At 39.7% G+C, this 27,096-nt stretch overlaps 3 protein-coding genes across 6 annotated transcripts; 1 reads left to right on the top strand and 2 right to left on the bottom strand.

Annotated features, from left to right (window-relative positions):
- Window positions 1-411: 411 nt before the first annotated feature.
- On the bottom strand, window positions 412-2,975 carry LOC124122874 (prolyl-tRNA synthetase associated domain-containing protein 1-like). The gene is made up of 2 exons (XM_046486064.2): window positions 2,841-2,975; window positions 412-1,164 (listed from the first exon to the last, which is right to left on the bottom strand). Exons 1-2 carry the CDS (start codon window positions 2,934-2,936, stop codon window positions 724-726), a joined length of 537 nt encoding a protein of 178 aa, XP_046342020.2. The 5' UTR covers window positions 2,937-2,975; the 3' UTR covers window positions 412-723.
- Window positions 2,976-4,932: 1,957 nt separating this feature from the next.
- Window positions 4,933-17,870, bottom strand: LOC124122884 (retinol dehydrogenase 14-like). Its single transcript, XM_046486074.2, has 7 exons — window positions 17,698-17,870; window positions 16,284-16,402; window positions 14,807-14,959; window positions 13,123-13,227; window positions 12,248-12,457; window positions 10,234-10,441; window positions 4,933-8,754 (listed from the first exon to the last, which is right to left on the bottom strand). Exons 1-7 carry the CDS (start codon window positions 17,796-17,798, stop codon window positions 8,646-8,648), a joined length of 1,005 nt encoding a protein of 334 aa, XP_046342030.2. The 5' UTR covers window positions 17,799-17,870; the 3' UTR covers window positions 4,933-8,645.
- An 8-nt stretch (window positions 17,871-17,878) lies between these two features.
- Window positions 17,879-25,883, top strand: LOC124122895 (retinol dehydrogenase 13-like). 4 transcript variants are annotated; one of them, XM_048402952.1, is made up of 9 exons: window positions 17,879-18,128; window positions 18,727-18,809; window positions 19,272-19,390; window positions 21,177-21,332; window positions 21,885-21,989; window positions 22,632-22,841; window positions 23,673-23,817; window positions 24,009-24,071; window positions 25,108-25,883. In XM_048402952.1, exons 2-9 carry the CDS (start codon window positions 18,730-18,732, stop codon window positions 25,202-25,204), a joined length of 975 nt encoding a protein of 324 aa, XP_048258909.1. In that variant the 5' UTR covers window positions 17,879-18,128; window positions 18,727-18,729; the 3' UTR covers window positions 25,205-25,883. The 4 variants fall into 4 exon arrangements, with proteins under 4 accessions (XP_048258909.1, XP_046342041.1, XP_046342049.1 ...); XM_046486093.2 differs by lacking the exon at window positions 24,009-24,071 and having other exon boundaries at window positions 17,902-17,932; window positions 18,070-18,128; window positions 23,673-23,880; XM_048402953.1 differs by lacking the exon at window positions 24,009-24,071 and having other exon boundaries at window positions 17,917-17,932; window positions 18,070-18,124; window positions 23,673-23,880.
- The last annotated feature ends 1,213 nt before the right edge of the window (window positions 25,884-27,096 follow it).

Consider the following 27,096-nt stretch of genomic DNA (forward strand, 5'->3'; position numbering starts at 1 on the left):
AAGAAAATCAACAAAATACAAAGCTTCCAGCAGATGGTGGCGGTAAACATGAGTTCATCATTTTCTTCTTCTAATTTGTCCCCTCCTGCTGGAAATATTTGTAAAGCTTTATGTGATCCATTTTTTAAAAAAGAGCTTTTAAAATAAATAATATATTCCCTCCTCCGACTTCTAACTATGACAAAAACAATCTGTGATCCAAAAAATCAAAACATAAAGGCCTATCATGACTTGGTGTAAAAACATATGAACCTTGCACAGAATCTGCTGTCATAGCCCCTGACCGTGAACCTTATCCTAAGGAAGTCTTTATGCTGCATGGGCAGATCAAATCAAATCATAGGATTTCCTGGGCATTTTGAGAACACCATTGATAACATTCTCAGATGACTTAGATCTTCTCAGCTGAGATAAAGAGGTACAACAACTGTATTATGTGGCAACCAGTAGTTCAATTGACAGAAATTCCCTGAGACCGATGGACACTAAAATCTGAAGGTAAGAGGATGAATGAGATTCAGTCTGTGCAACTGAGAGATTCATTGTGAGACATGTACTGTTAAGTGCATCCTATCTTCCCTGCTAAATATATAGACTGAAGTGGCACTGGCAGACGGATATTATATTTCTGGTTAATCATTTTTAGAAAGTGCAATGGTAATATTGAATCGTGGTGTACAGCCAGGGCAGATGAAGTGTCAGTCATTCAGTGCCTCACTCGAGCTAGTCTGCAGCTTGTATGGCACCGATGTCCACAAGGGTAGCCTTGTGATCCACTGCCTCAAGGAACTTGTTCAGATCTGAAGGCGAGATGCCAGTGCTGGCTGCATTGGTCATTGGATGGAAGTAGAGTCTGGTGTAGTTGTCTCCTACGAAACGCGAATCCATGAGTAACTGCACATCTTTTGCTTTATCATTGATCAGCCCAAATATAGTGACGCTACCTTGCCGCAGTCCAAGCTTGTCCGACAGAACACTCTCGTCCGCAAATCGCAGCCCACCTGGTGCCTTCACAGCTTTAGCCAAGTCATTTAATTTAATGTCGGCATCATGTGCAGCACAGAATAAATACAGTTTCTTCTTCTTGTCTCTGAGAAACAGATTCTTGGCAAACATTCCCTCTAGATGAGCCACATGAGGAATTGCCTGCTCTACGGTATACACCTGGAACAGATATAAACACTTAGTACATTTACAAAATAACTATCAGCAACCTAATTACCAATGATGGCTAAGAGAATTAATTTTGTCTGGCAATGGATTTTCTACACAGCTCCAGATAACTTTTTGAGCAACTGAGTTTTTACTCGAAGGTTCTATTTTAATTGGGTTATTACATTTTTCATTGGGTTACCCATATTTTTTAATTCATCTATTCATCACTCTGTTGGGTTTTTCCCAAAATGGTTAAGCATTTTGGGATTTAAAAAAATAAACAAATTATGTTTTAGATGTATATAACAGTTCTTATTATAGGCTTGACTTGGAAAGTAAATTAGCAAGTAATCGTGTTTGGAAATTAGTTCTGTTGTATGCATGCTGAAAAAGTTTCAATGCGTATTTACGCATGGTGTTTTCAAACAATTGAGTTTTCCATTTAATGCATGCGTTTCAGTACGCAAGTTAATTGAAAGTAATTGGGTTTTGAATAATTTTGGGGTGTATTTTACGCAAATACATAGCTTATCTGTAGCTTTCTACATTAACTTTACTATGGCATTGGAGGATGACCTAATTTAATTGGTTAATTTTACTAAATTTAAAATAGTTAATGAGTGATATCCACTTCTGACTGCACCAATGCACTGAACATGTGTGCAAGAAAAGGAGTGTTTTAGGAAATGCATTTTAGTCATTGTTGAGTGGAGATGAATCTATTCTGTTTTTAAATTTTGAGTTGGTTCATCGTTGATTAAACACGTCACATAAACCTGAATGCATCATGTCTGCCATGAATTTATCTTACCGACATGTTTTAATTTGACATTGTAAAAGAATTAACAAAATTCAAAATTGATAGAAAACAGCTGTTTGAGCTGAGGTTAACATTGCTAAGTCACGTGACGTGACTTTCATCAACCTAGAAAGCGTGTGCGGCTTTTGCTTTGAAGCGAGGTATAAGGGATTTATTCTGCCTATCATAAATCCAGGTGCAGTCTGTATTTCTCGTGGAGGGGTATAAGAGATTTATTCCCCTGCTGAGAAATTTATTACCATCCAATACACAGTATTTTATCAAGAATACGTGGATCAATCATATCTCTTCAGTCTGACATGGAGGCAAGATAAAACCAATTATGCAGTCTTATACATGTCATAACTATAGAACATCATCAGCATGGATATTACATCCCAAAATTTATCCATAATGAGTCTGTTGAAAGATATGTACTCAATAATGACCAACTAGGTAAAGATGACAAGCAATGGGTTGCAGATATGATAAAAATCGAAATATCTTAGTCTAACATTTCATGCGAATTTGAACCTAATATCCACTTGCTTGTATTGTCCAACTATAAGTCTTGAATTATCTCCCTTGCGCCAACCACATCTTGCCAGGGTGTTCGAGGCGAACAAGTTACTGTGTCAATGTATGAACAACACGTGGCATTCTTCATTATTTGCACACAATCCCGCTCCAGTATTCTCTGTGTTTGCTCCCTGTAGTAAATAATGCTTGTAGAATACAAGGAACAAAAAATGTTGTAATTGCATTTCTCGTCAGCAGGGAGTTGCATCACCCGTGCACTCGCTCAGAAGCTATCCCTTCGAACATGCACTAGAGTAATTTAAAGGACAGAAATTTGATGTACACTGTATACAACTGATCCTCGTACCTCAGGGTGTTCATGGGTATCACAGTCAAGTCCCATCTCCGCTAGCTTGGCCAGCAATTCTTCCTTTCCAACACGCGGCGTTTCGATTGACGCCATGGCTGCTGGACTGGTAAAGCGCGGCAAATACAAATCTCAAAATCATAATGGAATATATCGTCAAGCCGAAACCTCGGGTTTCGGATTGATGGTTATGGAGGTTAGAGACTACCCTGGCCTAATTGGCGAAAAGGACGAGGTATGTACTATAATCAAGGACGGGTCCAGCATTTTAAAAAGGGAGGGGACAACACTCACCTTCCACCCATCCTCCCACCCTCTCTGGATCAGCCTATGATAATTGAGGTAAGTATATTTGGATTGGATCTGCACAATTAGAGAAATGGGCTACACATTCATAAAATATTACAAAGGTTATATTAAATATGTTTATGTGCATAAGAGTGGACTTTCTTTTCAACACTAACATGCTTTGGACGTATGGCTGACTACAAATGTAGAGGTTAATCTAAATTGTGTCAAAAGAACGACGAAAGGTTTTTGTAAATGTTTTAGTAAATGTAATAACATGAAACGGTATAAGGTCTCAGACGTTTAAAAGGCTAGTTAATGAACATGTTAAAGTTGTCAGTTACTTTAAAATAAAATTTTCAGTATACCCAAAACGAGCCTCTTTCTTAATGATGTTACAACGGTGTGTCATTTGCTCACTGCATCTAGAGTTGCGTCCCTTGGGCATCTTCCCGCGGCAAGTGTGTCCACTTGCCACTTGCCTGTATCAAAGCTGAGGGAAAACAAAACTTTGATTAATAGGCTAGTGAACGCTCTTGCCTCGGGAAGATGAGCACGCCAGAAACCTGTCATTGTGTGTTCGAATCACGGTTCGCGCCGTCAGCACTTTCACCAAAGTCTGAGACCTGCGCCACCACTTCGGGCTTTCCTCCCACATGGCTGACACGCCGTTATATTACTGGAATACTGTTCAACAGTGGCGTTAAATCAACTCACTCACTCATTGCTATAGCTCACTGAATCTTATCCTACCTCGATCGTTCTTTGTCCACGTTAATGTTTGTTTGTTTTACACCGCACTCAGCAATATTCCAGCTATATGATGGCGGTCTGTAAATAATCGAGTCTGGACCAGACAATCCAGTGATTTACATCATGAACATCGATCCACGCAATTGGGATCGATAACATGCATCAACCAAGTCAGCGAGCCTGACCACCCGATCCCATTAGTCGCCTTTTACCACAAGCATAGTCGCCTTTTATGGCAAGCATGGGTTGCTGAAGACCTATTTTACACCAGATCTTCACGGGTATGGAATCCCCAAGGGAGCAATAGATTCATGATAAGGGGAGCTAGTTGATAAGTGAGTGAGTTAGGTTTAAGGCTGCTTTCAGCAGTATTCCAGTTACATCATGGCATGTCAGCTTAATGTGGGAGGAAAGCCTGAAGGGATGCAGGTCTCTGATGTTTACCACTTCGGTGAAACCCATGAGCACTGGTAAGGTGCTGACAAACCTAGAAACATAATGGGGGAAACGGGATTCAAACCCACCATCATAGGTTTCTGGCACGCCCAAAGTAAGCAGTTGCGAATTGCAGTGACTGGGCCACTGGTGAAGATACTTGATGAATATTACTAGTACAAGGAATCATTAATCAGGAGCGTCAGATTCTTTATTGGTGAGGTGAAATGGGGTTTTAAGGTTGTGTTCAAGATAATTGCACTTATATAGTGACCTGCATGCACGTGTGTTTGTGTGTGTCTGCTTGTACTAGTCCGGACTAATGCTGATTTATAGTGCTAGCCCAATGAGATACCATGCCGCAGTTTAACAGTCCTTGTTTTAGCCCCTTAATGACGAGCAACAGACAAGATAACAAGAAGTATGATCTCTTAACATCTTTTGGTATGACGCGGCCGGGGATCGAACCCACAACTTTCACTCTCCGTGCAGACGCTTTACCACTAGACCACGGAGGCAGTCAGGTTCTTTATATTTTATGCAGTGACTGGTGAACAGAGAAGAGACCAGGCCAGGCAGCGGACAGCTATGAGCCTGACATGTGAACAACAGATGCTAGAAGTAAAAACAGCTGTTTATTACAAAAGTGTAAGCATAGTACAAAATACATCCAGCAGATCTGCATACAGCAATTGCATAATCAATGCTCATAAATGCAACAATGGCATGTTGTGGAAACAAAGCTATACACAACCAGGATGAGGGCTGCCTCCTTCCGCTAGTGTAAAGGAATGCTTGAACAAGTGAGTGAGTTAGTTTTAACACTGCTTTTAACAGTATTCCAGTTATATCGCAGCCTGTCAGGAAAGCCCCAAATGAAGCAGGTCTCGGACAATTACCACTCACGAGCGGTATGGTGCTGACAAACCTAGAAACATAATTTGAGATTCGAACCCATGACCATAACTTTCTGGGACTCAACTCTGCACTGTGAATTGTGGCGCCTTAGATGACTGGGCCACTCCTTCAACAAGTCAACTGAAGCTGGTTTACATGAGTCAAGATGATTGAGCACTGATCATCATAACCAGTGAAGCTGGATATGGAGCATTTGAGTGAGTAAGTGTAGTTTTACACAACTGTCATCAACATTTGTGCTTTATCAGTCAACATGTAAATAATCAAATTTGGGCCTGGGCAACCAGTGGTTGAAAGCATGAGCAATGATCCTAGACAAGGATGACAGTCAGGTCACACATATTTAACACCTGATCATGATGATAACAATCATATAACTGGGTACCTACTTGCAGACTGAGTATTCACATTAATCACCACATGCCATGGTGATAACGCAGACATTATAAAGGTAAGGAAAACAATAAGTGGAATTTACTTCTGAATGAAAAGTTATAAAACATTGTACAATTGTACTATCAGTATATCACCAGTATTGGTTAGCCTCAATGAGACATGTGACATAAGCCAAACCAATATGTAGCATCCTGTCCAGTTGCCGCAGCAATAAATACCAGTCAATATTGGTTAAACAATCAGTGAAAGAGAAATTATCCAGGGTTGTATAAATGATTCACCTAAATAAAGGACATATTTGCATCAACAATCACAACCATTCACAATGGGGTGGGTGGTATTAGGGGTGAAATGATACAGCAAGGTCACCATACCATACGTATCATGATACGTATCGCGATACACGTTTGCATCAAATTGCATGGAAACTCCTTGACTAAATATTTTGGAGCATGTTCTAAAGGAACAGCTAGCTGCAGATAGGTCTGTAGCTGCTACTTTTAGTAGTGAACTTGGAATGCTAATCACAACACATTTTGAGATATTTGACTGACAAAATTGCTGGGGGTCATTAAATGAGAAGTAAGTAATATATTTTAGCAAGTGTATCGTCTTGTATCTATACAGAAGAAAACGTATCGTGTACCATATCATTGCATGAAAACGTTACGATGCACCGGTACACCGATTTATTGTTTCACCCCTAGGTGGTATATGAGTGTGTGAGAGAGAGAGGAGGGGGAGGAGATTCACCGAACCAGCAGTACAGTACAAGAAGTGCAGGATAAGGAAAGATGTACTCAAATATATTGTAAAAAGGTTCAAAATTTACTAGTCATGAGGCTTGATTTTCAAAAAAACTCTTGCTGGCCATTGTGAAGTTTATGTCCACTGCAATAAAAATATACTCATCCAAGGGAGAAATGATTGCCCTTTTTCTTTTAGCAAAGGTTTGCTAATGTGAAGTTTAGACCTCCAGTGGACATCAACATGCAGCACTACTGGTTTATCTGGTTCAGAATCAAAGCCATTTTTATTAGAACCAAGCACTGAATAAATATCTTAGTAAAACAACAACTACACAACATGCACATGCATGTAGTAAGTGTCTCACTTTCCATGAATGAAGATGTACATTGCAAGTTCAGGGTGCCATTGTACAAAACAATCTTAGCACTAGGATGACCGTAAGCCTATATTAAAGTAGTGGAGTTACGATCACCTTAGCGCTATGATGAGTGTAAGCCTATATTAATGTAGTGGAATTAGGATCACCTTAGTGCTATGATGATCATAAGCCTATGTTAAAGTTGTGGAGTTACGATCACCTTAGCGCTAAGACCCCTTTGTACTACAGCATCCAGATTCTGAATCCAAGGATGTTTCATTTACAAGTGGATTACTGCCCTTCCTTCAAGGTCATACAAATCCCTTTACCATGAATCAAATGATATGTCTGTATAATATATATGAGTGTCTGAAAATACATGATGTCAAACCATAAAGAAAAATGAATTTGGATGTGAGAATGTGAAACAAACTTCAATACAAGACGCATGGAGTGCAGAGTTCCTGGAAACAGAACAGTTGGAACTGACTATTGAACAAATGCTTTTGACATTTTTGGACATGATGTAGACCCGTCATTTTATGACCAATGTAATGAAGTATTTACTGTAAGCACAGAAGGCAGTTACAGAACAAAGGATGGCAAGGTTGTTGCTTCGTTTGAAATCATCACACAACATGTCTTACAAGGAACATGGATCTATTTTGTCATGACAGCTTAGGGACTGGTCATTTCTTACATGGTGGATGGGTCAGAGGCTTTTGATGCACTAATGTACTGAAAACACTGACCCTCCCCTCATGCTTGACATATTTTTGGATAACATTCCCATGTCCTGGTATGTTTTTTCATGACCCTCCCCAAATATGTGTATTATTTTTTGGTGACCTCCCCAGATTCCATCGGACCCAAGCTCTTCCTAGTGGGTGACACTATCGGTAACATCGCTGCAGTCAGTGTGGAAGCAGCCATTACAAAATCTTGAAATTTGAGCTTACCCCAAATGTAGTGACCTTTATACTTTTGCTTATGTCTTTGTGAATGCCATCATAGTGAATTTTGAAAAGGTTTACGACTGACCATACTTCCCAGATGAATTTAACTTATTGTTTGTTTAATCAGATTGGTCAGATTGCAGACGAACCGAAAATCACCCAACTTCTCCCTTACATTCTTACTATACCAATTCCATGATAGTTGAAATGAAATAGAAATTCAAATTGACAAACAAAATAATTTAACTGGGATAAGGGTATTCAGCATCAAGACTGTCATCACTTGTTTGTAAAGAATAATGGTCAGCCGGTTGTGAGTTTAACTCCAAGCATTGTTGTAGCCACCTGTCACAGTGGGGAGCTTTGACTGGCGGCAGCGATAGTATAGAGAGCTCTGTCAATGGGCTTTCGGTGTGAGGAGCTTGCCAATCCCTACAACAAATGACTGGTCCCTTTGTATGCTCATGCAATGGCAGATTTAAATGAAGGATTTTTTCAGTCATTTCTTCATCACAGTTACTTCAAAAGGAAGCCAAACTTTCTTCGAGCTTGTTAAAAAAAATACTTGATCAGACTATGTGAAACCGAAAAATAAAAGATGACACCCTGACTTATGTATAATAACACTACACATCCTACACAGAACTAAAGCTGAGGTCTAAACACAAACTTGCTAGTTGATGTGCTACCAGACTGTTCCACAATCTTTATTTTACATTTCCCCATTAGTAAACACCACTACCAGACTCTGTTCCATAATCATTGTTCTATATTTCCCTAAAAACATTCAATGCCACTACCAGAGGAACTATTCCTGAAACTATTATCAACTGTCTGATCAGTAAGAACAAACCTTAACTCTTTTTAGTGAAAATGTTTAGTGAAAGCCGCTCTTTTGATATTTCTGAACTCTGTAATAACACTACATGGGTACAGAAGACAGACAAGCATTTATTGTGTCTTCTTCACAAGGCCCGTCCATTTCACAGACTCCTTGTATAACTTCTCCTGGAGCTCTTCATCCAGAGACTTGCCCGTCAGCTCACTCAAAGTGCAGTCTCTGAAAAACAGTGGGAGTTAGTGGGGTCTCGCAAGGTAGAGAAAAAAACTAATGTGCCCTTTGTTGCAGACAAGAATACAGTTCACTATTTTTATTCATTAAGATACAAATAAGTGAGTACCTGTTTTATTCTGGATAAAACAGATTTCAGTTGTTGATAAATGAACGAAGTGAATTTAGGAGTATAAATTTGGTCTGGTATTAACAGTGATCTGGATTAGTCAGATACCAGGTTAGACATTCCACTGTAAATAGTTGGTGATTTCATGAAGATTTCATGTCTATCAAAATGATGAGGTTGTCAAGGTTTCAGTCAAATTAAAAAGTGAGATTTTCTTGCTCTGTTATCATGGTTATGAACCTGATGGATTTCAAGATGATCTAAAATATTCACTTGATTTTCAATAAAAACATTCTATTCTTTTTTCACTTCTTTCATATATGTTTATTCACAAGCCTCTGTTACAGTATGGAGATCTATGCCCAGAGTACACTTGAACCTCCATTAACTAATTATTTTATACAAACAATTTTATCATCTAAAAGCCAGGAAAACATAGTTTTCACCTTGGTGATGACCAACAAAGGATGATGATCAGGACAAATTTGGGATTCCAACCCATGAAAATAGGATCCTGGTATGCCTGAGGGACATAACTCTTCACTACTGACTGTGACACCTAAGACAACGAGGCCTCCTGTTCCCTCACAGTCTTGTATTCATAGTGTTATATGTAAGTAATGTTAGTGGCAGTGGGAACTCAAATCTGTCACTATCATGTAGGTACAGCAAGTCTTCTAGAAACTGCCCCATCCCGAGTCTAAAGCAACCAAGGGCAGATAACTCAAATCACTTCCTGTCAAAATCACCACAGCAGACGTTTCATTTGCTGTCACCAACATTTGCTACAAATATATTAAGAGTTTCCACTGCCACTAATATTATATATGTCAATGGTGAGGTGCACTTAACTCGTGGTTATGCACCCTACATAACTTAACTAGCATACAGTGCCATACCCTGTGCACTCAAAAGAACCCTCTCATCCGATGGTAGATGACCAGATGGTGGAAACACGAATACCTACATTCACCCAAAACACAAGTGTCAATAACTTGTGGTGTCACCCTGGGCAAATGTGCCTCTGTTCACCCATCAGGGAATGGGTACCCAAAATGTGTTAAAAACATCTAGCGCCCATAGGCAGCTTGGGTTGTATACTCCCCAGGGAGTTGAGAATGATAAAACTGAAATGCAAACGGATCCACTGGTCGGGGAACAAATGAAACCGCATTTGAGCAGATACTATTACGTGGATACCGGTGATATTATTATTATCATTATTAATATAATACATTTATATAACTCATTCATGTCACTCAGAGAAATCTAAAACCATGTAAATATGTCAACATGAAGAAGAACAATGTCCAAGGATTTTCGAGATGCCATAACAATGTGCTACAAAGACTACTTACTTGTAGTATTTTCCGGACACGCCATCTATAGATTTTGAACATGCCAGAAGGAGTGTGGTTTGAGCGCCATCTGCTGGTGTCTTCATGACAAACCACACAATCGGGGAGAAGCTGACACGCAGGAAACTGTTGTTCTTGAAGGGGAGATGGCGATGTCCATTAGAGTTGACAATTCCAGGGTTGGTCACATTCACGATTACCTTGGTGTCTGGAATATCAATAACCATCATTGATAAGTCTTAATGAGCGAAAAACAATATCATACAGCACACAAATAATAGACTTCCAAATCACTCCCATAAGAAAGTATGTATTCAGAGCTCCAGATAAGCTTTTGGTGTTGTGGGTAATTTACCCATGCATTTTAAAATCATTGGGTATCAGTAATTCTATCTGGGTATTCAACTTTCTGTTACCCACTAGTTTTTACACATGTGGGTATTTAAGTTAAATATTTAAAAACACTATTCATCTAGTCCCTGCAAACTGGTGTTGTGTGGGTTCGAGAGCTTTGTAGGACTCAAAAATACCACGATACTTCCACAAGAAAGTGTGATGGCAAATGATCGTGATATAACTGTCATCGTGGAGTTTGGCAAGGTTGACGGAATGCACGTTTATAATTTCAAAATAAGTTGCTGATTTGCTAATCGAATATGCAGGGTTACTTCACAATATTTTGATGATACTCACAAGTTTTATTTTTGGAGCTTATCCGTAATGTTCGTTGCGTATTTGATACGCTTGGATTTTATTTTACTGCGTATTTCTGCATTTATGATGCGTATTTTACGCAGATACACAGCTTATCTGGAGCTCTGTGTATTGCAGAGGTGGATCAAGGATTTTGGAAAAAGATCCCCCTTAGTTATAAACTCTGCTTATGTGAGTGAGTGAGTGAGTTGGGTTTTACATAACTTTGAACAGTATTCCAGTTATATCATGGTATGTAAGCACAATGAGGAAGAAAAGCCCAAAGTGATGCAGGTCTAAGACGTTTACTACTTTGGTGAAATCCAGGAGCTCGTGTATAGTGCTGACAAACCTAGAAACATAATCAATGCGAACCATGATTCAAACCTTCGATCATAGATTTCTGGGATGCAACTCTGCACAGTGACTGGGCCATCCATGCCCCAACGCTTATATCCTACATGCAGTGAAAATGAGGGAAACAATGAATGACTGACTACACATAGACATACCATACTAGCTACCTAATCAAGCTGACATTCCTTGAGAGACTCCACTCGTTACAAAGCCCAATCTAGGAAGTATTGCTCAAGTGTCTGACAGTACACATTAAATAATGGAGAAACTAATGTATTGTAGCTTGAAAAATGCTGATCAGGCAAAGATTTCTTTGTTGTTTAATTCTAAACAAAGAAATATTCCAGCTATCCTTTGACAGCCAGTAAATAATCAAGTCTGGTGCAAACAAATATGAATACAATGGCTCAGTATCTAAACAGAATACTGCAAACAATTCTGAATCTTAATGACCTCTCTCCTTGAATCAAAGCTTATCCAATCTACCGCGTGTTAAGCCTGCAGGCCTAGCAATATAAAAAGGTAAATGGGTACCAACTTGCAGGCCAAAATCTAGTATTCAAAAGTACACATGGACCTTCCTTTAAACCAGTGTTTGACGTGAAGTGTAAACAAGTAAATTTACCTAGCTTTAAGCCAGCGATCCACATTTAGTATAAACATACCTACCTTTAAGCTAGCAGTCACAGTGTAGTGTAAAGAAGTAAATAAGTACCAACCTTTAAGCCAGCAGTCCACTTGAAGTGTAAACAAGTAAACATGTACCAACCTTCAAGCCAGCGGTCCACTTGTAGGGTAAAGAAGTAAATAAGTACCAACCTTCAAGCCAGCAGTCCACTTGAAGTGTAAACAAGTAAACATGTACCAACCTTCAAGCCAGCAGTCCACTTGTAGGGTAAAGAAGTAAACATGTACCAACCTTTAAGCCAGCGGTCAACATGTAAAGAAGTAAACATGTACTAACCTTTAAGCCGTCGTGCCAAGTGTAATGAGTACAAGTTGACGGCCAGTTTACTCTGCGCATATGCTTGTCCAGGACTGTAGTCCTCCGCCATGTTGATGTCATCAAAGTTGATCTCTCCGAGGTTACTAGCAGCTGCAGAAGTGTTGACGATACGACTTGAACCGGACGCCTTCAGGACATCCAACAGTAGCTCCGTCAGCAGAAATGTACCTGAAACCAGACAGCAATGGGTGAAACCTACCAAACAAATGTTTTTTGTTGCACATAGCATTCATCTACAAACTCTAGATTACATTTCTTAACAACAACAACAACAATAATAATAATAAACTTCCATCGCACATTACTCCCTGCACAATGGTTTGCCAGCACGGTACCCATGCTCATGGGTTTCACCAAAGTGGTAAACACCCGAGACCTGCATGAATTCAGGCTTTCCTCTCACATCAAGCTGAGTGAGTGAGTGAGTGAGTTTGGTTTTACGCCGCTTTTAGCAATATTCCAGCAATATCACGGCGGGGGACACCAGAAATGGGCTTCACACATTGCACCCATGTCGGGAATCGAACCCGGGTCTTCGGCGTGACGAGCGAACGCTTTAACCACTAGGCTACCCGACCGCCCCTCACATCAAGCTGACATGCAGTGACAACTGGAATACTGCTCAAAGCGGCGTTAAAACCAAACAACTCACTCCAGAAACATCCCACTGGGGGAACCAGAATCAGCTTTACACATTGATGAGAATCGAACCCAGACTGTTGGTGTGACATACGAACACTTCCACTACCAGGTTCTCTCCTTCTCCCCCCCCTCTCCCTCCTCCCCCCCATGGAGGGCATAAGTAGAAAACAAACAGAAACTACAATATCTACCTAGATAGTTGACACCAAACTGCATCTCAAACTTCTCCTCTGTTAGAGTCTGGGGGCTCATCATCACGCCTGCATTGTTGATCAAAATGTCAAGCTTCTTTTCCTCTGCAAAAAAAACCCATCATGTTAATTTGCAGCCAGGTAAATGAGGTACTACTTGACACAGGTTTCATTCTCGCTACCCCTAAACAAAGATCTGGGGACATCCAATTACAGGTCACGTCAGACCGACCTTTGCGAACTTTGACTGAGCAATGTGATGACTGACAATAAGTCGACATTAGCCAATCAGAAGGCACCTTTCTTGGGCTGTATGGCACTAGTTTCAAACTGGTGAATATGCTTCAAAACATATTCTCGATTACAAATTTGAAAACTGAACAATAGAACATTCTGGAATGGCTAATAGATGGCCTAAATTGTATGGAATCAGTCATAAAACCTGTAACTGTTGTTCAGAATACAGTGTTATATTTTTCGAGGTTGCATGACGAGAAAACACATTCCGACTGTCACTTCCTGATCTGGTAAGCGACGCTCTGATTAGTCGGATGAAAGGTTGTTCTGACGTGACCGGTAATAGGATGTCCTCAGATCTTTGTTTAGCAGTAGCGGTAGCAAGAACTAGGATCTGATTTCAATAAGATTGATCCGTTCAAACTTCTGACAAATGTAAAATGCATTTGTGGTTTTATGTGTCCTATGTTAGATTTTATACCTTGAGTCTGAAGGGACGTATAAACTTAACGACGGACACTTAAAACCATATATACCCCTCGTGATACTGCCACAATGAATTTATCTTACCGACATGTTTCAATCTGCAATTGTCAAATAATTAATACAAATTGAAAATCAATAGAAAACAGCTGTTTCACTGAGCTTAGGTTAACTTGGTGCTGTGTCACATGACTTATATTGACCTGTAAGCAACGCACCCTTTTGGTTTGTAGCGGGCCATAACAGAACTATTCTCCCGCTCAGAAATCCACATGCAGTCAGTATTCTTTGTGATGGGGTATAAGGAATTTATTCTCATGCTCAGACATATATTTTCCTACCAGACAGGATACGTAGTTTGTATCAAGATCACGTGAATCAGGTCTCAATGTTCTGACACAGAGGTAAGATAATGGTCTGTCAGTGGTTTGAACCAGGTTACAATGGGTCTTACCACTTACAGAGGTGAGGTGAGGTGAAATGGGGTTTAACGTTGTGTCCAAGATTATTGCACTTATATAGCGACATGCATGTACGTTTGTGTGGCTGCTTGTACTAGTCCGGACTGATGCCGATTTATAGTGCTAGCTCACTGAGATACCATGCCGCAGTTTAACACGAATACCTCACTCAGACACAGTATACTGACTCCGAGCCGACCAGTCCTTGTTTTAGCCCCTTAATGCCGAGCGCCAGACAGAGTAACAACAAGTACCATCTTTTAACATCTTTTGGTCTGACATGGCTTGGGATCGAACCCCAGTGCTTCCACTCTCCGGGCGGACGCTCTACCACTAGACCAAGGAGGCGGTCTACCACTTACAGACCCCACAAGATTACAGTAAATACTACTGCTGTTAACAAAACCTTTTTATGGATATAACCATGACCCATCATAAAGAAATAATCCTCATATACATGGAACTGCTTGGTAACAAATATTTAGACAGAGTTGGTTTCTCACTCTTCTTGAAAGCTTCCACAAACTCCCTGATAGACTTGAAGGAGCCCAGGTCACACTTCATGACGGTCACCTCCTGCTTGTGGAGCGTCTTCATCTCATCCGCAGCCTCCTGGCCTCGAGCCTCATCCCGGCATGCTATGATCACCTTCGCACCTGCATGGACAACACAGAAACAAGCTACATTACAACTTCCCATCATTTCAATCTCATCCGCAGCCTCCTGACCTCGAGCCTCATCCCGGCATGCTATGATCACCTTCACACCTGCATGGACAACACAGAAACAAGCTACATTACAACTTCCCATCATTTCAATCTCATCCGCAGCCTCCTGACCTCAAGCTTCATCCCAGCATGCTATGATCACCTTCGCACCTGCATGGACAACACAGAAACAAGCTACATTGGTATATCATCTTCACGGGGGTTCACAACGTCACTGACGTTGACATGTTACAACCATGATACCAAACAGATATGAAAAGAAGCATGCTGATCTAGAGATCAAATAACCGAAACATAACAACTTGTCCTTCTCCAACCCTTCTGATATAATAAAATGTGCATTCAATAAAGGTTTTTTTCTGATAGCACCTTGACGTTTCTAAGCCCCTACCCATGATTAAACCATAGGTGTGGATTTATCACTATCAACAGGTAGATTTAACAACAAATGTGCACGTAGCCAGCAGGGTTTGCTTCTTTTAAAAGCTACTGGCCCTTCTCCAAACTAACCGGCCTACAACTAAATGGTGGAGGCCACAAAGTGGCCGGACATGACGTCGCATAGCAACCTAGCAGGGCTCTGAAAATTGTAGAGAACTCCTCACCCCTAAAACCTTTTTTCCTGAACTCTGAGATTAAGTCTTGGCTTCCATTTGCCTCGTTTCGTGGCAATTTATGAGCAAATAAAGAAGTTGTTGTACACAACATTACAAAATGGCAACCGGTTGTCATTCCACCAAGATGATCAACCCCTGTATCAACCAAAATTGATCAAAATTATACAGTCTAAAATTTGCAATCTTGCACAACACTTAAAGTCAATCCGAGCTTGTGCTTGAAATGCTTGGCATCTATCTTATCAAACATTCTATTTCAGACCAACTTGCAGACTTGCAGTAATATACCATACACATGAATTATAAGTTGGCCAGGTAGTGGTCACTTTTTAAAAAATAATCACGGTTAATGCTGACCATCCTGATAATGAGATAAACCAGTGAAAATATCTGTCATAAAATTCATTCTGAAACCCACAAGTACAGGTAGGTGCTGACAGACCAAGGACCATAAGGTGACACTTACAATCAGTAGATCCTGGTACAGCTAGGGGATGCAACTCTGCACATTAGGAATGTTGGTAGCTCAGACCACTGTGGCACCATAGGAAAGTTAGGCAGTACTTGTACACTAGACATGCTTAGTATGTTCAACAACACAAGGCTCATGACCCAACAGTTAGGAGTCGACCTACCTCTCCTGGCCATATATAACGCTGCAGCATTGCCGATGCCTGAGTTGCCACCAGTGACAATAACAACCTTCCCTTCCAGTTTTACTTCCTCCACAAACTGTGCGCCCCGCAACCATTGTCTGCAGATAATATGTGGATTAAGTTCATCATAAACACAAATGAATAAAGACATAATCACTCATTGCGTTATAACTACTCCATAAACAACACTAAACATTTCAACATTCCTGAGACTTGTAAGAAATGTAAGTAAAAATTCCCAAAATGGAAATAAACATTTCCCAATTCATATAGTTATAACTAGTGTTATGGCTTTGTAGAGATGACTTGTATTTCACTGATAACAGGATCAAGATAGATGAAGAGGCTTTAATGCTTACTTTAACATTATTTCATTGGATGTACTGTTAAAATATGTCTGAATTAAAGAAAACATGAACTTCAAAACAAATTCCAATTTTGAACAAAATAATGATTCTTCCCAATTTGGCTGCCAAGGGCACTTAGTTTGGAATCATGGATAAATCCCTGTGTTTTGTTCATTATGATGTGTTATCAGCTTGCTCAGACTTCCACAGATATGAAACAAATGATCATATAACAAGTGATTTTCCATCAGGAGAATTTATTAATTTTTACAGGGATAGAACTTAGAATCAGAAAAGTTGGCTTAGTTCGAATGACAAATAAGGTTAAACTTTTCAACATGTTTAAATGACCATGGACTTCTTACAGCTTGATTGAACGCATACATAGGTCTTTGGGTTGGCTAGCTACAAAATTGTAGTAATGTACTACAGGAATGCATCAAGTTTACCAGGTTTACTGCCTCGAGTGTGGGGAAATTTGACTTGTTCATCCGAAAATCACTGTAGAAGTGATTGGGTCAACTGTATATGATGTAGCTAAGTGCTGACCAGACAACATTTTTACAAGGCTACCACACAGACCCTTGTGGTAAAGAAAAAACCCACATGTTTTTCTTTTTATCATTACATAATCACGATAATTTAAGTTGCCTGACAATTGATGGTGCCTGTTTTTCAAAACTAAATGAAACCTTTCTGCCTCTGATCAGGAAAAGTGTAGTCTGTGCGCCTTGCTTAACAAGACCTTGGAGATTCTTTATGATAGGTATTTAACTTGTTTAACAAGATTACATTTCTACAATTTTCAAGTTGTACAATCCCACTTCTAACAATATTGCTTTGGTTTTTTTTCGAGTTATGGTGCAGCGTTCATAGAAAAGCAAAAACATTAATGTGCACAACACTTTAAAAAGGAGTGAATGAAATGAACTAATAGCTGGTTTCATGGAACCATAAGGCATAACCAATAACATGCATAATGCATGAGCATTTGTGATCGAAATTAGAACAATGGTTCGTCAGTTTAGTCTGAATTAGAACTATACCTTGCTGCATAAAATATTCCGACAGTAACACCGATGATAATTGGCCACCAAGAGGTAAAAATCTTCTCGGGGTCAGGGAATGGCAGCTGTGGTGAAGACATGATGAAGGATCAATGAAAACACGCCCAGTAATGCACAACCGGTCCGGAACTCGTTTCGTGTAGAAAAAGGGGGAGGTCACTCTAATTTACTAATTCTCACGTTGACTTGCTGAGTTCCATATTAATTCTTCTGTGTTAGTACTTTTGAGTATTTATTAGTTAGTTTTGTTATGTTTGCGTCATAAAATGATGGTCTACAGCGGGATCACCTTATTACTGCGGGACTAATGTCGGTAGCTTGTGTTTGATGATCTTTGTTATTGATGAACAGGCTTCTCTGGAGGACCGGTCCAACTTTGGCTTGACGGAAAGGTCAGCACGGGACAGTGAGTAAGTTCACAGGTTTATGTTATGTCCGCCAGTCAGGGAGTCACCTTTTTAACTTCTAAAATTAAAGAAGGTGTTCCTCCTCCCATTTCCCTGTTGCTAATGACAAATTGTACAGTATGTCCCATAGATCAATTTGTTTTCAAAATAATGATTAGTTTTTACGATTTTTTTCCATTGCGTCCATGTGCCACAACAAATTTAACAATTATGCATCAGATTTGTTTGAGTGATTTAATATTAAGATTTTTTTGGTTTTGCATTGACATAATGTTACTAATTTACCATCACATTTCAAACCAGGAGACAACTTCTTATACCTGCTGACCTGACCGATATTACAATGTCTTATGAATAAAATGTGACTTTTAAATTGTTGTGTAGAAGTTAAATTAACATATATGGAAAATCAACCTCCATACCAGCTATCACACAAACCTGCAATCTCCTTACCCATGGTGTGAGATTTTGCTAATAATATCAACCACTGGTTAATGTAATTGTTATAGATAAATCATAATAATTTATATTACCTGAAGGGATTGAACAAAACACCTTGACTTTCTTATATCAATCATGTTAATAATATTCTGTTTTGTAGACAATGGGTTCCTACAGAATGCCGAAGTATGCTGTTCCTTTAAGTGCTCTTGGTACATTCATGGGAGGAATATATCTCTTGAAGTGAGTGCAGATAGGCCAATGTGTGGGCGCCATTCGGTAAAAAAATACAAAGTTGATAAAACAAATGATAAAGGACAAAAGTAAGCAATAATAGTCAAATGTTACAAAAGAAATGAATGTTACCAAAAAAGGTACATACAAAAAATGAATTAAAAATACAAAACAATGAACAACTAGCAAACCCATGACTTTATATGTAAAGAAGGAACAATGTGTACTAAAGAACGTCAGTGCACAAAAAGGACACTAAACTGCTAAAGGACAATGTTGACAATAAAGAAGGCCAATGGCACACCATTTTGTAAAACATTCCGAGTTTATATAGCTTGTTCTGCCAAGAACATGATAAATGCATGCCAAATGATGTTGATTTCTCAGGTTCTTAACATTTTTTTATGAATTAATATTGTGCTGAATATTTTTGTGTAAACTTTAATCCCCTACCTGATGTGTTGTATACAGAGACTACATGGGCGGAGGGAAGTACACCGGTGAGGAGAGGTTGCCTGGACGGACTGCCATCATCACTGGCGCCAACACTGGCATAGGGAAGGAAACGGCAAGAGATTTGGCCAGGAGAGGTATGTGACACTGGTCTGGATGGAGGTAATCTGAATGATGGATGGTCAGGCTGAAACGATACAGCAAGGTCTTGACACGATAGATACATAGATCACGATATGAATTGTATCACAATAAGCATACTGTATTCGATGTAATAAGCACCCAGGGCGCTCTCAAAATTAGAAATAGGGGACGCTTATTGGAATTATTTGTTCCAAACAGGAAGTGCCGGTAATCAGCAGGTAAAGTTGAAAAATGAAATATAAACATACGCTCTGTGTTTGTGATTTTCAAATATTACCTTTTATTACTTACCTTTTTTTTCGGTGAGAATGATGATGTATTGATCAGGTCGCCAGTTTAACAATCAATATATACAGGTTGTGAATAAAAATACTTCAACCACCTACCCAAGATTAAATTTTTAAATACAAAGATCCTAAAAAGTACATCTAGTTTTTAATTAATCATCGTTTTCAGAAGTAACCTAACTTCGCATAACAGCACTGTCACAGGCTAATTTGCTTATCATGTAACTGGACTTTTCTCTCGTTTTCATACAAACACTGAAATCGGAACAGACTGATGCTTTACATATTGTTTTGAGTATTTTTTTGCTACTAAAACTATGACTGTGAGGTTCACGATAATACATATTTATGCATCAAAGTGACCTTACGCTATCTCTCCATATGGCTTTGATGACACCATCAAATGGAAACTACGCAAATGGAAATAGTTCTTCAGGTTTTGAGATATTTTCTCACTGAAAGTTAACCTTGACAAATGTTTTTCTTGATGTTTAGACTCGTAAAATAACGAAACAGAAGAAAATAAGATCATTGTTCATGCATTGATAAATATGAGTTAGGCTGTCGCAGTATGTGATAAAGCAGGTTTCATTGAACGTGTTGAACGGAAGTTGTAAGTATTGTAGGGACATGATTTCTCCGAAATTATTATGTAAACACTCTTGAATGAAATTTTTAATAAAATTAATAAAATAGATTGTAAACATAAGTCCAGATATACAATGAACACTTAAACATAGTAAGAAAGGGGTTAACTTGCTTAATTCAATGCGGATTTGTTGATATTCTATTTCCGATGACGGATCATGACAGTTATTTATACGACCGCCTGAAATGATACTAAAGAAAAGGTTGGTGCATTTTATATATGAGAGATATATTTTTCCAGAATTTAATTGCCCATTATTAAGGGTGCGCATAACACACGAGTGCGTATTATACTCATAATAAGTAAGTTTTGTGTACACTGATCAATCGGAAGGGGCGCTTATTGGTATTGTTTTAATATATTAGCAAATACTAGAGTGGGGCGCTTATTATGTCGAATACAGTATTTACGTCAAATTGTGTGACTAAAAATATGTCAGAGTTGGTTCAAAAGGAAAAGCTAGCTGTAGAATCATTGTTTCGTACTGGCTATTTTTAGTATTGAACTTGAAATGATAATTACAACAGATACAAGGACTGGTTAACTCGGAGTCAGTTTACTGTGTTTGAGTGGGGTCTCCATGTTTTATTTCGGGATGGTATTTGTAAAACACTATCCTTTTACTTTTGCAATATTGTTTATCTGTAAAACAAGAAATGAATTGGCCTTGCCAAATTTTCAGTGAGTGTGTGAGTTGGGTTGAATGCCTCTTTTTTAACAGAATTACAGTTTTATCAGATATATATATGGGAGGTAAGCCCGGAGTGATGACGGTTTGAAAACAAATTTGTCTTAGTCAATATGGATTAGTGATTAGTGTACATAAATGTATTTGTATGGCAGGAGGTCGGATCATCATGGCATGCCGGGATCTAGACAAGTGTGAGCGTGCCCGGGCGGAGATCGTGTTGGAGACGGCAAACCGCAACATCAAATGTCAGCTGCTCGACCTTGCTTCAGTCGGGTCAATCAAGGCTTTCGCAAAGGCAGTCAATCAAAGTGAGGAATAGTTTCTGTAACATCTGGTCAGTGGTTCTGCATATTCCAGTATGGCAATGTTTAGTGGGATTCTATTACATGTGACCATGTTCCATCATTTGGTGTACAGAGTTACTTCCCTTTGATGTGCCAGGATCCGCTGATGTGCAACGTCTTAGATTCGCCTTGATTATGACCCTTGGTCTGTTGCCTGCTTTCCTAATAGTGGTACAAGTTTCTGACTTAATATCAAAAGCAGCAGTAGAGCCAATTCAATTCACTCAATCAGTTGAAACTCCAATCTTAAATCATGAGCATTGTAACAGTCTCATGTGTCTCAACCCACTGTGTCTTGAATGTCTTGAAACAGGCTGACCGCCTTTGTGGTCCAGTGGTAGAGCGTCTGCCTGGAGAGCAAAAGGTCAGGGTTCAAAGCCGCGTCACAGCAGAGGTGTTAAGAGATGGTACTTGTTGTTACTCTGCCTGGCACTCGGCATAAAAGTGAATAAAATAAAGATCAATTTGCTTATCAGTTGTGTGTGATATATCTAACAAATATAATGAACTTTTCAGATGAGAAGCGTCTGGACATTCTAATCAACAATGCTGGCATCATGAGATGTCCAAAACTCCTGACTGAAGACGGTTTTGAGATGCAGTTAGGCGTCAACCATCTAGGTATGTTTGAGATGCAGTTAGGCATCAACCATCTAGGTGTGTTTGAGATGCAGTTTGGTGTCAACCATCTAGGTATGTTTGAGATGCAGTTAGGCGTCAACCATCTAGGTATGTTTGAGATGCAGTTGGGTGTCAACCATCTAGGTATGTTTGAGATGCAGTTTGGTGTCAACCATCTAGGTATGTTTGAGATGCAGTTAGGCGTCAACCATCTAGGTATGTTTGAGATGCAGTTTGGTGTCAACCATCTAGGTGTGTTTGAGATGCAGTTGGGTGTCAACCATCTAGGTATGTTTGAGATGCAGTTTGGTGTCAACCATCTAGGTATGTTTGAGATGCAGTTTGGTGTCAACCATCTAGGTATGTTTGAGATGCAGTTGGGTGTCAACCATCTAGGTATGTTTGAGATGTAAGTAAGTAGGTAAGTTTTTAATGCAGCGACAGTAAATCATCCAAGCAGTTTTGAGATTTGTTCATTATTAACCATCCTTGTAGGTCTGAGATGCAAAAATCTAGGTAGGTTTGTGAAAAAGAGAGCTATAAATCATCTATATAGGTTTGAGTTAAAACTTGTCCTCCAATGAAATGCATATACTCTTTGTGTTTATCATATGATGAGTCACCAGTTTTTTTGACAATCAGGACATTTTCTGCTGACACATCTGCTGTTGGACAAGCTCAAAGCATCTGCTCCTAGTCGTATCATCAACGTATCCAGCCTGGCCCACAGCAGGGGTCGAATCAACTTTGAGGACTTGAACAGTGCAAACAGCTATGCCCCAGCTGCTGCTTATGAACAGAGCAAACTCGCCAATGTGCTGTTTACGGTGGAACTGGCAAAACGATTGAAAGGTTTCACAGCCAGTTTCATTAAAATCAGATCTCAGTGCTCGCTACCACTACTCAAAGATCTTAGGACTTCCCATAAGGGATCACGTCAGAACGACCTTTCGCAAACGTTGACCGACCAATGACATGACTTACAAGAAGCCAACATTAGCCAATCAGGGAGCAGCTTCCTCAAGATTTATGGCATTGATTTCAAACTGGCGACTTTCATTTCAGAGTATTTGACAAATTTCTCAATGAAATCTGAAAACCGAACAACAGAAAATTGTGGAATGTCTAATGGATGCCTGAGATTGTATGACAGTGCTTGCAACGGACTATGGAAAATCTCTTTCGTTGCAAATGTTATCTCATTGAAGGGAGAGATAGACTATGACTCAGACAGAATCAGTCATACAGCCTGTAGCTGTCATTCAGAATGCCCTGTGTTAACCTTATTCAAGGTTGCATGATTAGAAAACACATTCCGACTGTCACTCTCCCAATCTGGTAAGCAATGCTCTGATTGGTTGGATAAATGGTCATTTTGACGTGACCCGTAAACATGGTAAAGAGATGTCCTTAGATCTTTGTTTAGCGGTAGCGAGAACTAATGAGATTGGTATCACAGCCTATATTGTTAAACCATCCTAGTTCATATGTTTCATGGTGACATGTTTGTGTCAGGGTTAATCTTTCCCAGTTGGCCACTTTTAAAAGGGGAGACACACTTGTATCTTAAAAGCATCTGTCTATCCGAGTATTACCTGAAACATGATGAGTTCTTCATACCATCAAAAAGATGTTTACCTGGTAACCAGGATCGCTGTAAGGACTATTGGTGTTTTTTGACAGACACTGGCGTAACTTGTAATGCTGTCAACCCTGGGCTTGTGAAGACGGAGATCGGCCGGCACCTGAGTGTCACCAAGTCCTACATTTCAAGCTTCCTGTTGTTCCCCTTCCTGTGGCTGATGCTGAAGACTCCACGGCAGGGAGCTCAGACAACACTGTACGCTGCACTAGACCCAAGGCTGGCTGCAGTCACAGGGAAATATTTCAGGTACTGTATGTCAGGACATGATTTAGTTTTACTATCAGACAACACTGTACGCTGCACTAGACCCCAGGCTGGCTGCAGTCACAGGGAAATATTTCAGGTACTGTATGTCAGGACATTTAGTTTTACTATCAGACAACACTGTACGCTGCACTAGACCCCAGGCTGGCCGCAGTCACAGGGAAATATTTCAGGTACTGTATGTCAGGACATTTAGTTTTACTATCAGACAACACTGTACGCTGCACTAGACCCCAGGCTAGCCAAATAATCTCACCCAACACTGCAGTTTCAGCGTACATGTGCAGAAGCCAGATATCAATGGACGTTTTTACTTTGGTGATGTTGACCGATTTTGTTTAATATTAAATGTCCCCTGTGTCTACAATACTACATTACATTTGGAAGAAATCCTTCGATATCAGATTCTGTCAAAGTTCTCTTGAAACTCATCCTACACTGGGTTTTTGGGCCAAATGTGGCTGCTTTGAAGGCCTTATTGAAAATCAAATTACTGTTTTGTGAACAGCTTCTAGAGATATCTCCGAATGGATCTTCCAATCCAAATTTTAGACTTTGTGCTTTCAAATAAAATAAAGAATATTCTAATCATGATTACCATAGACATGCCTAAAGCCTCAGTTTCAGGACTTTAAAAGTCAAGTTTCCACCCTTGCCGAACTAAGCTGGAATTTCCAGACTCAATCGTAGCGCCACTAGTGGCTATCACTATCTAGTTATATCCCTTCTATGTCCCTGCTATTGACCAATCAGATTCCATCTCTCATATCACTTGCATTTGCTTCAAACAAAATGGCAGCACCCAGTCAAGAATGATCAGTTGACGGAAATCTGCACGTTGAGATCCATGTTGTTTACGAACCGGATGTCTAGTTCGTTGCGCGATTGTGATTGGACTATGCATAGACTCGTAAGACTCGTAAGAATTCCAGCCTAGTTCGGCAAGGGTTGAAACTGGACCTTTGCAGCCTCTTCTGGGCCTTATTGCACAAAGTGATCTTAGTGCTAAGGCTATGATAACTGTATGTAAAAGTATATGAGTCTGATCGTCATACCACTAAGATCGCTTTGTACAAGTGGGCCCTGGTGATCTTAAAGTCGCAGAAGAAAATTAGACAAAGTTCTTTGTTCAGTAAAAATGAACCTTCCTCAAAAACACTGATTCCAAAATGGTAGTCCTATATTGAGCATTATATGTTCCTGTTGCAGTGACTGTGAAGAGCAGGCCCTGTCCCAGCAGGTGGTGGATGAGGCGGTCATCAAGAGATTGTGGGCGATCAGTGAAAAATGGACTCGAATCACATGACAAACCACACCATTGAGAGTGATACTGTCAGGAGTATTGAGAACATTTTCTGGAAATTTGACTCATGCTCTGAACCTAGACTGCAATGACAGACGAAGAGGTTGTGCACTTTCACCCTGTCATGTGTGGGGTTGTGTTTTTATGTAGATACAGTAACCTACATTTATGACGAACACGCTTATAACAAACTGACGGATATAACAAACTGTTTGTTTGGTCCTGGCCATTTGCTGTATATTTCATCATATAAAATTGATGGATATAGCGAACATGCTTATAACGAAATAACGGATATAGCAACTCACCTTCTGGTCCTGTGTGTACTCTGTCAACGATAATGTTTAAGTGTATCACAAGCTGTTAATCCCTGAGCTGAGGTCCTCACCTGTTATACCCATCTGCCTATCAAAACATCCGTGGCCAAGCGCAGCTGTTCAAAGCAGCAATAAACAATTGAAGGCATTTATTTACACTTGCGTACTGACACCTTGTCCTCAAATTACATCCTCAATTAAAAATAGTAACAGTGATTTGGCTATAGCCTTTGAAATGGATATATTCTGTGTATAAAATTCGATGACTGGAGTAAGGAAATCCGTCTGTCAACAAATGTTCAAAGCAAGATCGCAGAAACATGTTTTTATTTATGTTATGTATTATGAATAAACATAATACATGTACAGTGCACACTTTTGTTATTTATCAAGTAACTTGATGTGGTCACATGACTTGATCAAAGATGTCTGACGGTCAAAATGCCTATAACGAACAACGGATACAATGAATTAAAACTAGTGGTCCCTTTGAGTTCATTATAATCGTAGTTTACTGTATCTGGAAATGGGGGTGAATAAAGAATCAAAGAGATATCAACTTTATTTCAAGTAGTTGCCGTGAGAACATGTGAACTTCAAGTCTTAGTAGTTCTCATAGGGGTTGAGGAGCACTGCTCATCCATCAGGGCCCACTTGTACAGAGCAATCTTAGTGCTAAGGTGATCGTAATTCCCATATTTTAACATAGGCTTACAATAGTCATAGCGCTAAGATGGCTTTGTGCAAGTGAGCCCAGGTGCTCGCCAGTACACACAAGTTGAGCACAATGTAATGAACCATTTCATCTACGTGATCTAGTGAAGTTAGGCAAGGTGAAATGGGGTTTAACGTTAAGATTTTTGCACTTGTAACGATGTGTGTGGATGCATGCCTTTATGTGTGCTGCTTGTACTAGGTCAGATTAATGCTGCTTTTAAACAAGGGTTACTTGAAACGTTCTGAGCCTCACATCAAAGGAATTGTTTAATAGTGAAATCGTATGTTACATAATGTCATAGAGGTGAAGTGGAAAATTGTTTTCTTGAGACAAGTCCGTGAAAATATGCGGGGGTCTGTGACCTTTGGAAAATGGACAAAACATGCAGTGATCATACCATTGCCAAGTAACAATTATTGAAAAAGGTTTAGTTTAGTTGACATGTGAACTATAAAGTTGTTTTGTACCCATCTGTGTACATTTGTAAACTCAGTTATAGGATATAGATCCTTAAGGCTCTGTAGCTCACCTATGTTTCTCTGATATATTAGGGGCGGTCTGTTGCCTAGTGGTTAAAGCGTTCGGTCGTCACGCCGAAGACCTGGGTTCGATTCCTGACATGGGTACAATGTGTGAAGCCCATTTCTGGTGTTCCCCGGTGTGATATTGCTGGAATATTGCTAAAAGCGGCGTAAAACCAAACTCACTCACTCACTCACTCACTCTGGAATATTGCAATAGTTCAGAAAGGTCACACACTGGCAAGGAAAAATAAGCACAAGAAGAAAACTCTAAAAAACAGACATCCCCACAACTTGTTAATTAAATAACACAATGATACATGCATAACTGGCTTTGCA

The sequence above is a fragment of the Haliotis rufescens genome, unplaced genomic scaffold (assembly GCF_023055435.1).
Source record: "Haliotis rufescens isolate VD_foot unplaced genomic scaffold, xgHalRufe1.0.p SCAF_3, whole genome shotgun sequence".
Lineage (NCBI taxonomy): Eukaryota > Metazoa > Mollusca > Gastropoda > Lepetellida > Haliotidae > Haliotis > Haliotis rufescens.

Excerpts from the sequence above, each read along its gene's own strand:
- LOC124122874 (XM_046486064.2), bottom strand. The coding sequence starts at position 2,936 with ATGGCGTCAATCGAAACGCCGCGTGTTGGAAAGGAAGAATTGCTGGCC. Across the intron at positions 1,165-2,840 it reads ATACCCATGAACACCCTGAG|GTGTATACCGTAGAGCAGGC; the intron begins GTACGAGGATCA and ends TATCTGTTCCAG.
- LOC124122884 (XM_046486074.2), bottom strand. The coding sequence starts at position 17,798 with ATGTCTTCACCACAGCTGCCATTCCCTGACCCCGAGAAGATTTTTACC. Across the intron at positions 12,458-13,122 it reads GTTTGGTGTCAACTATCTAG|GTACATTTCTGCTGACGGAG; the intron begins GTAGATATTGTA and ends GTCTGGTTTCAG. Across the intron at positions 8,755-10,233 it reads GTGTCCGGAAAATACTACAA|AGACTGCACTTTGAGTGAGC; the intron begins GTAAGTAGTCTT and ends ACTGTTTTTCAG.
- LOC124122895 (XM_048402952.1), top strand. The coding sequence starts at position 18,730 with ATGGGTTCCTACAGAATGCCGAAGTATGCTGTTCCTTTAAGTGCTCTT. Across the intron at positions 21,990-22,631 it reads GTTAGGCGTCAACCATCTAG|GACATTTTCTGCTGACACAT; the intron begins GTATGTTTGAGA and ends TTTGACAATCAG. Across the intron at positions 24,072-25,107 it reads GTCACAGGGAAATATTTCAG|TGACTGTGAAGAGCAGGCCC; the intron begins GTACTGTATGTC and ends TTCCTGTTGCAG.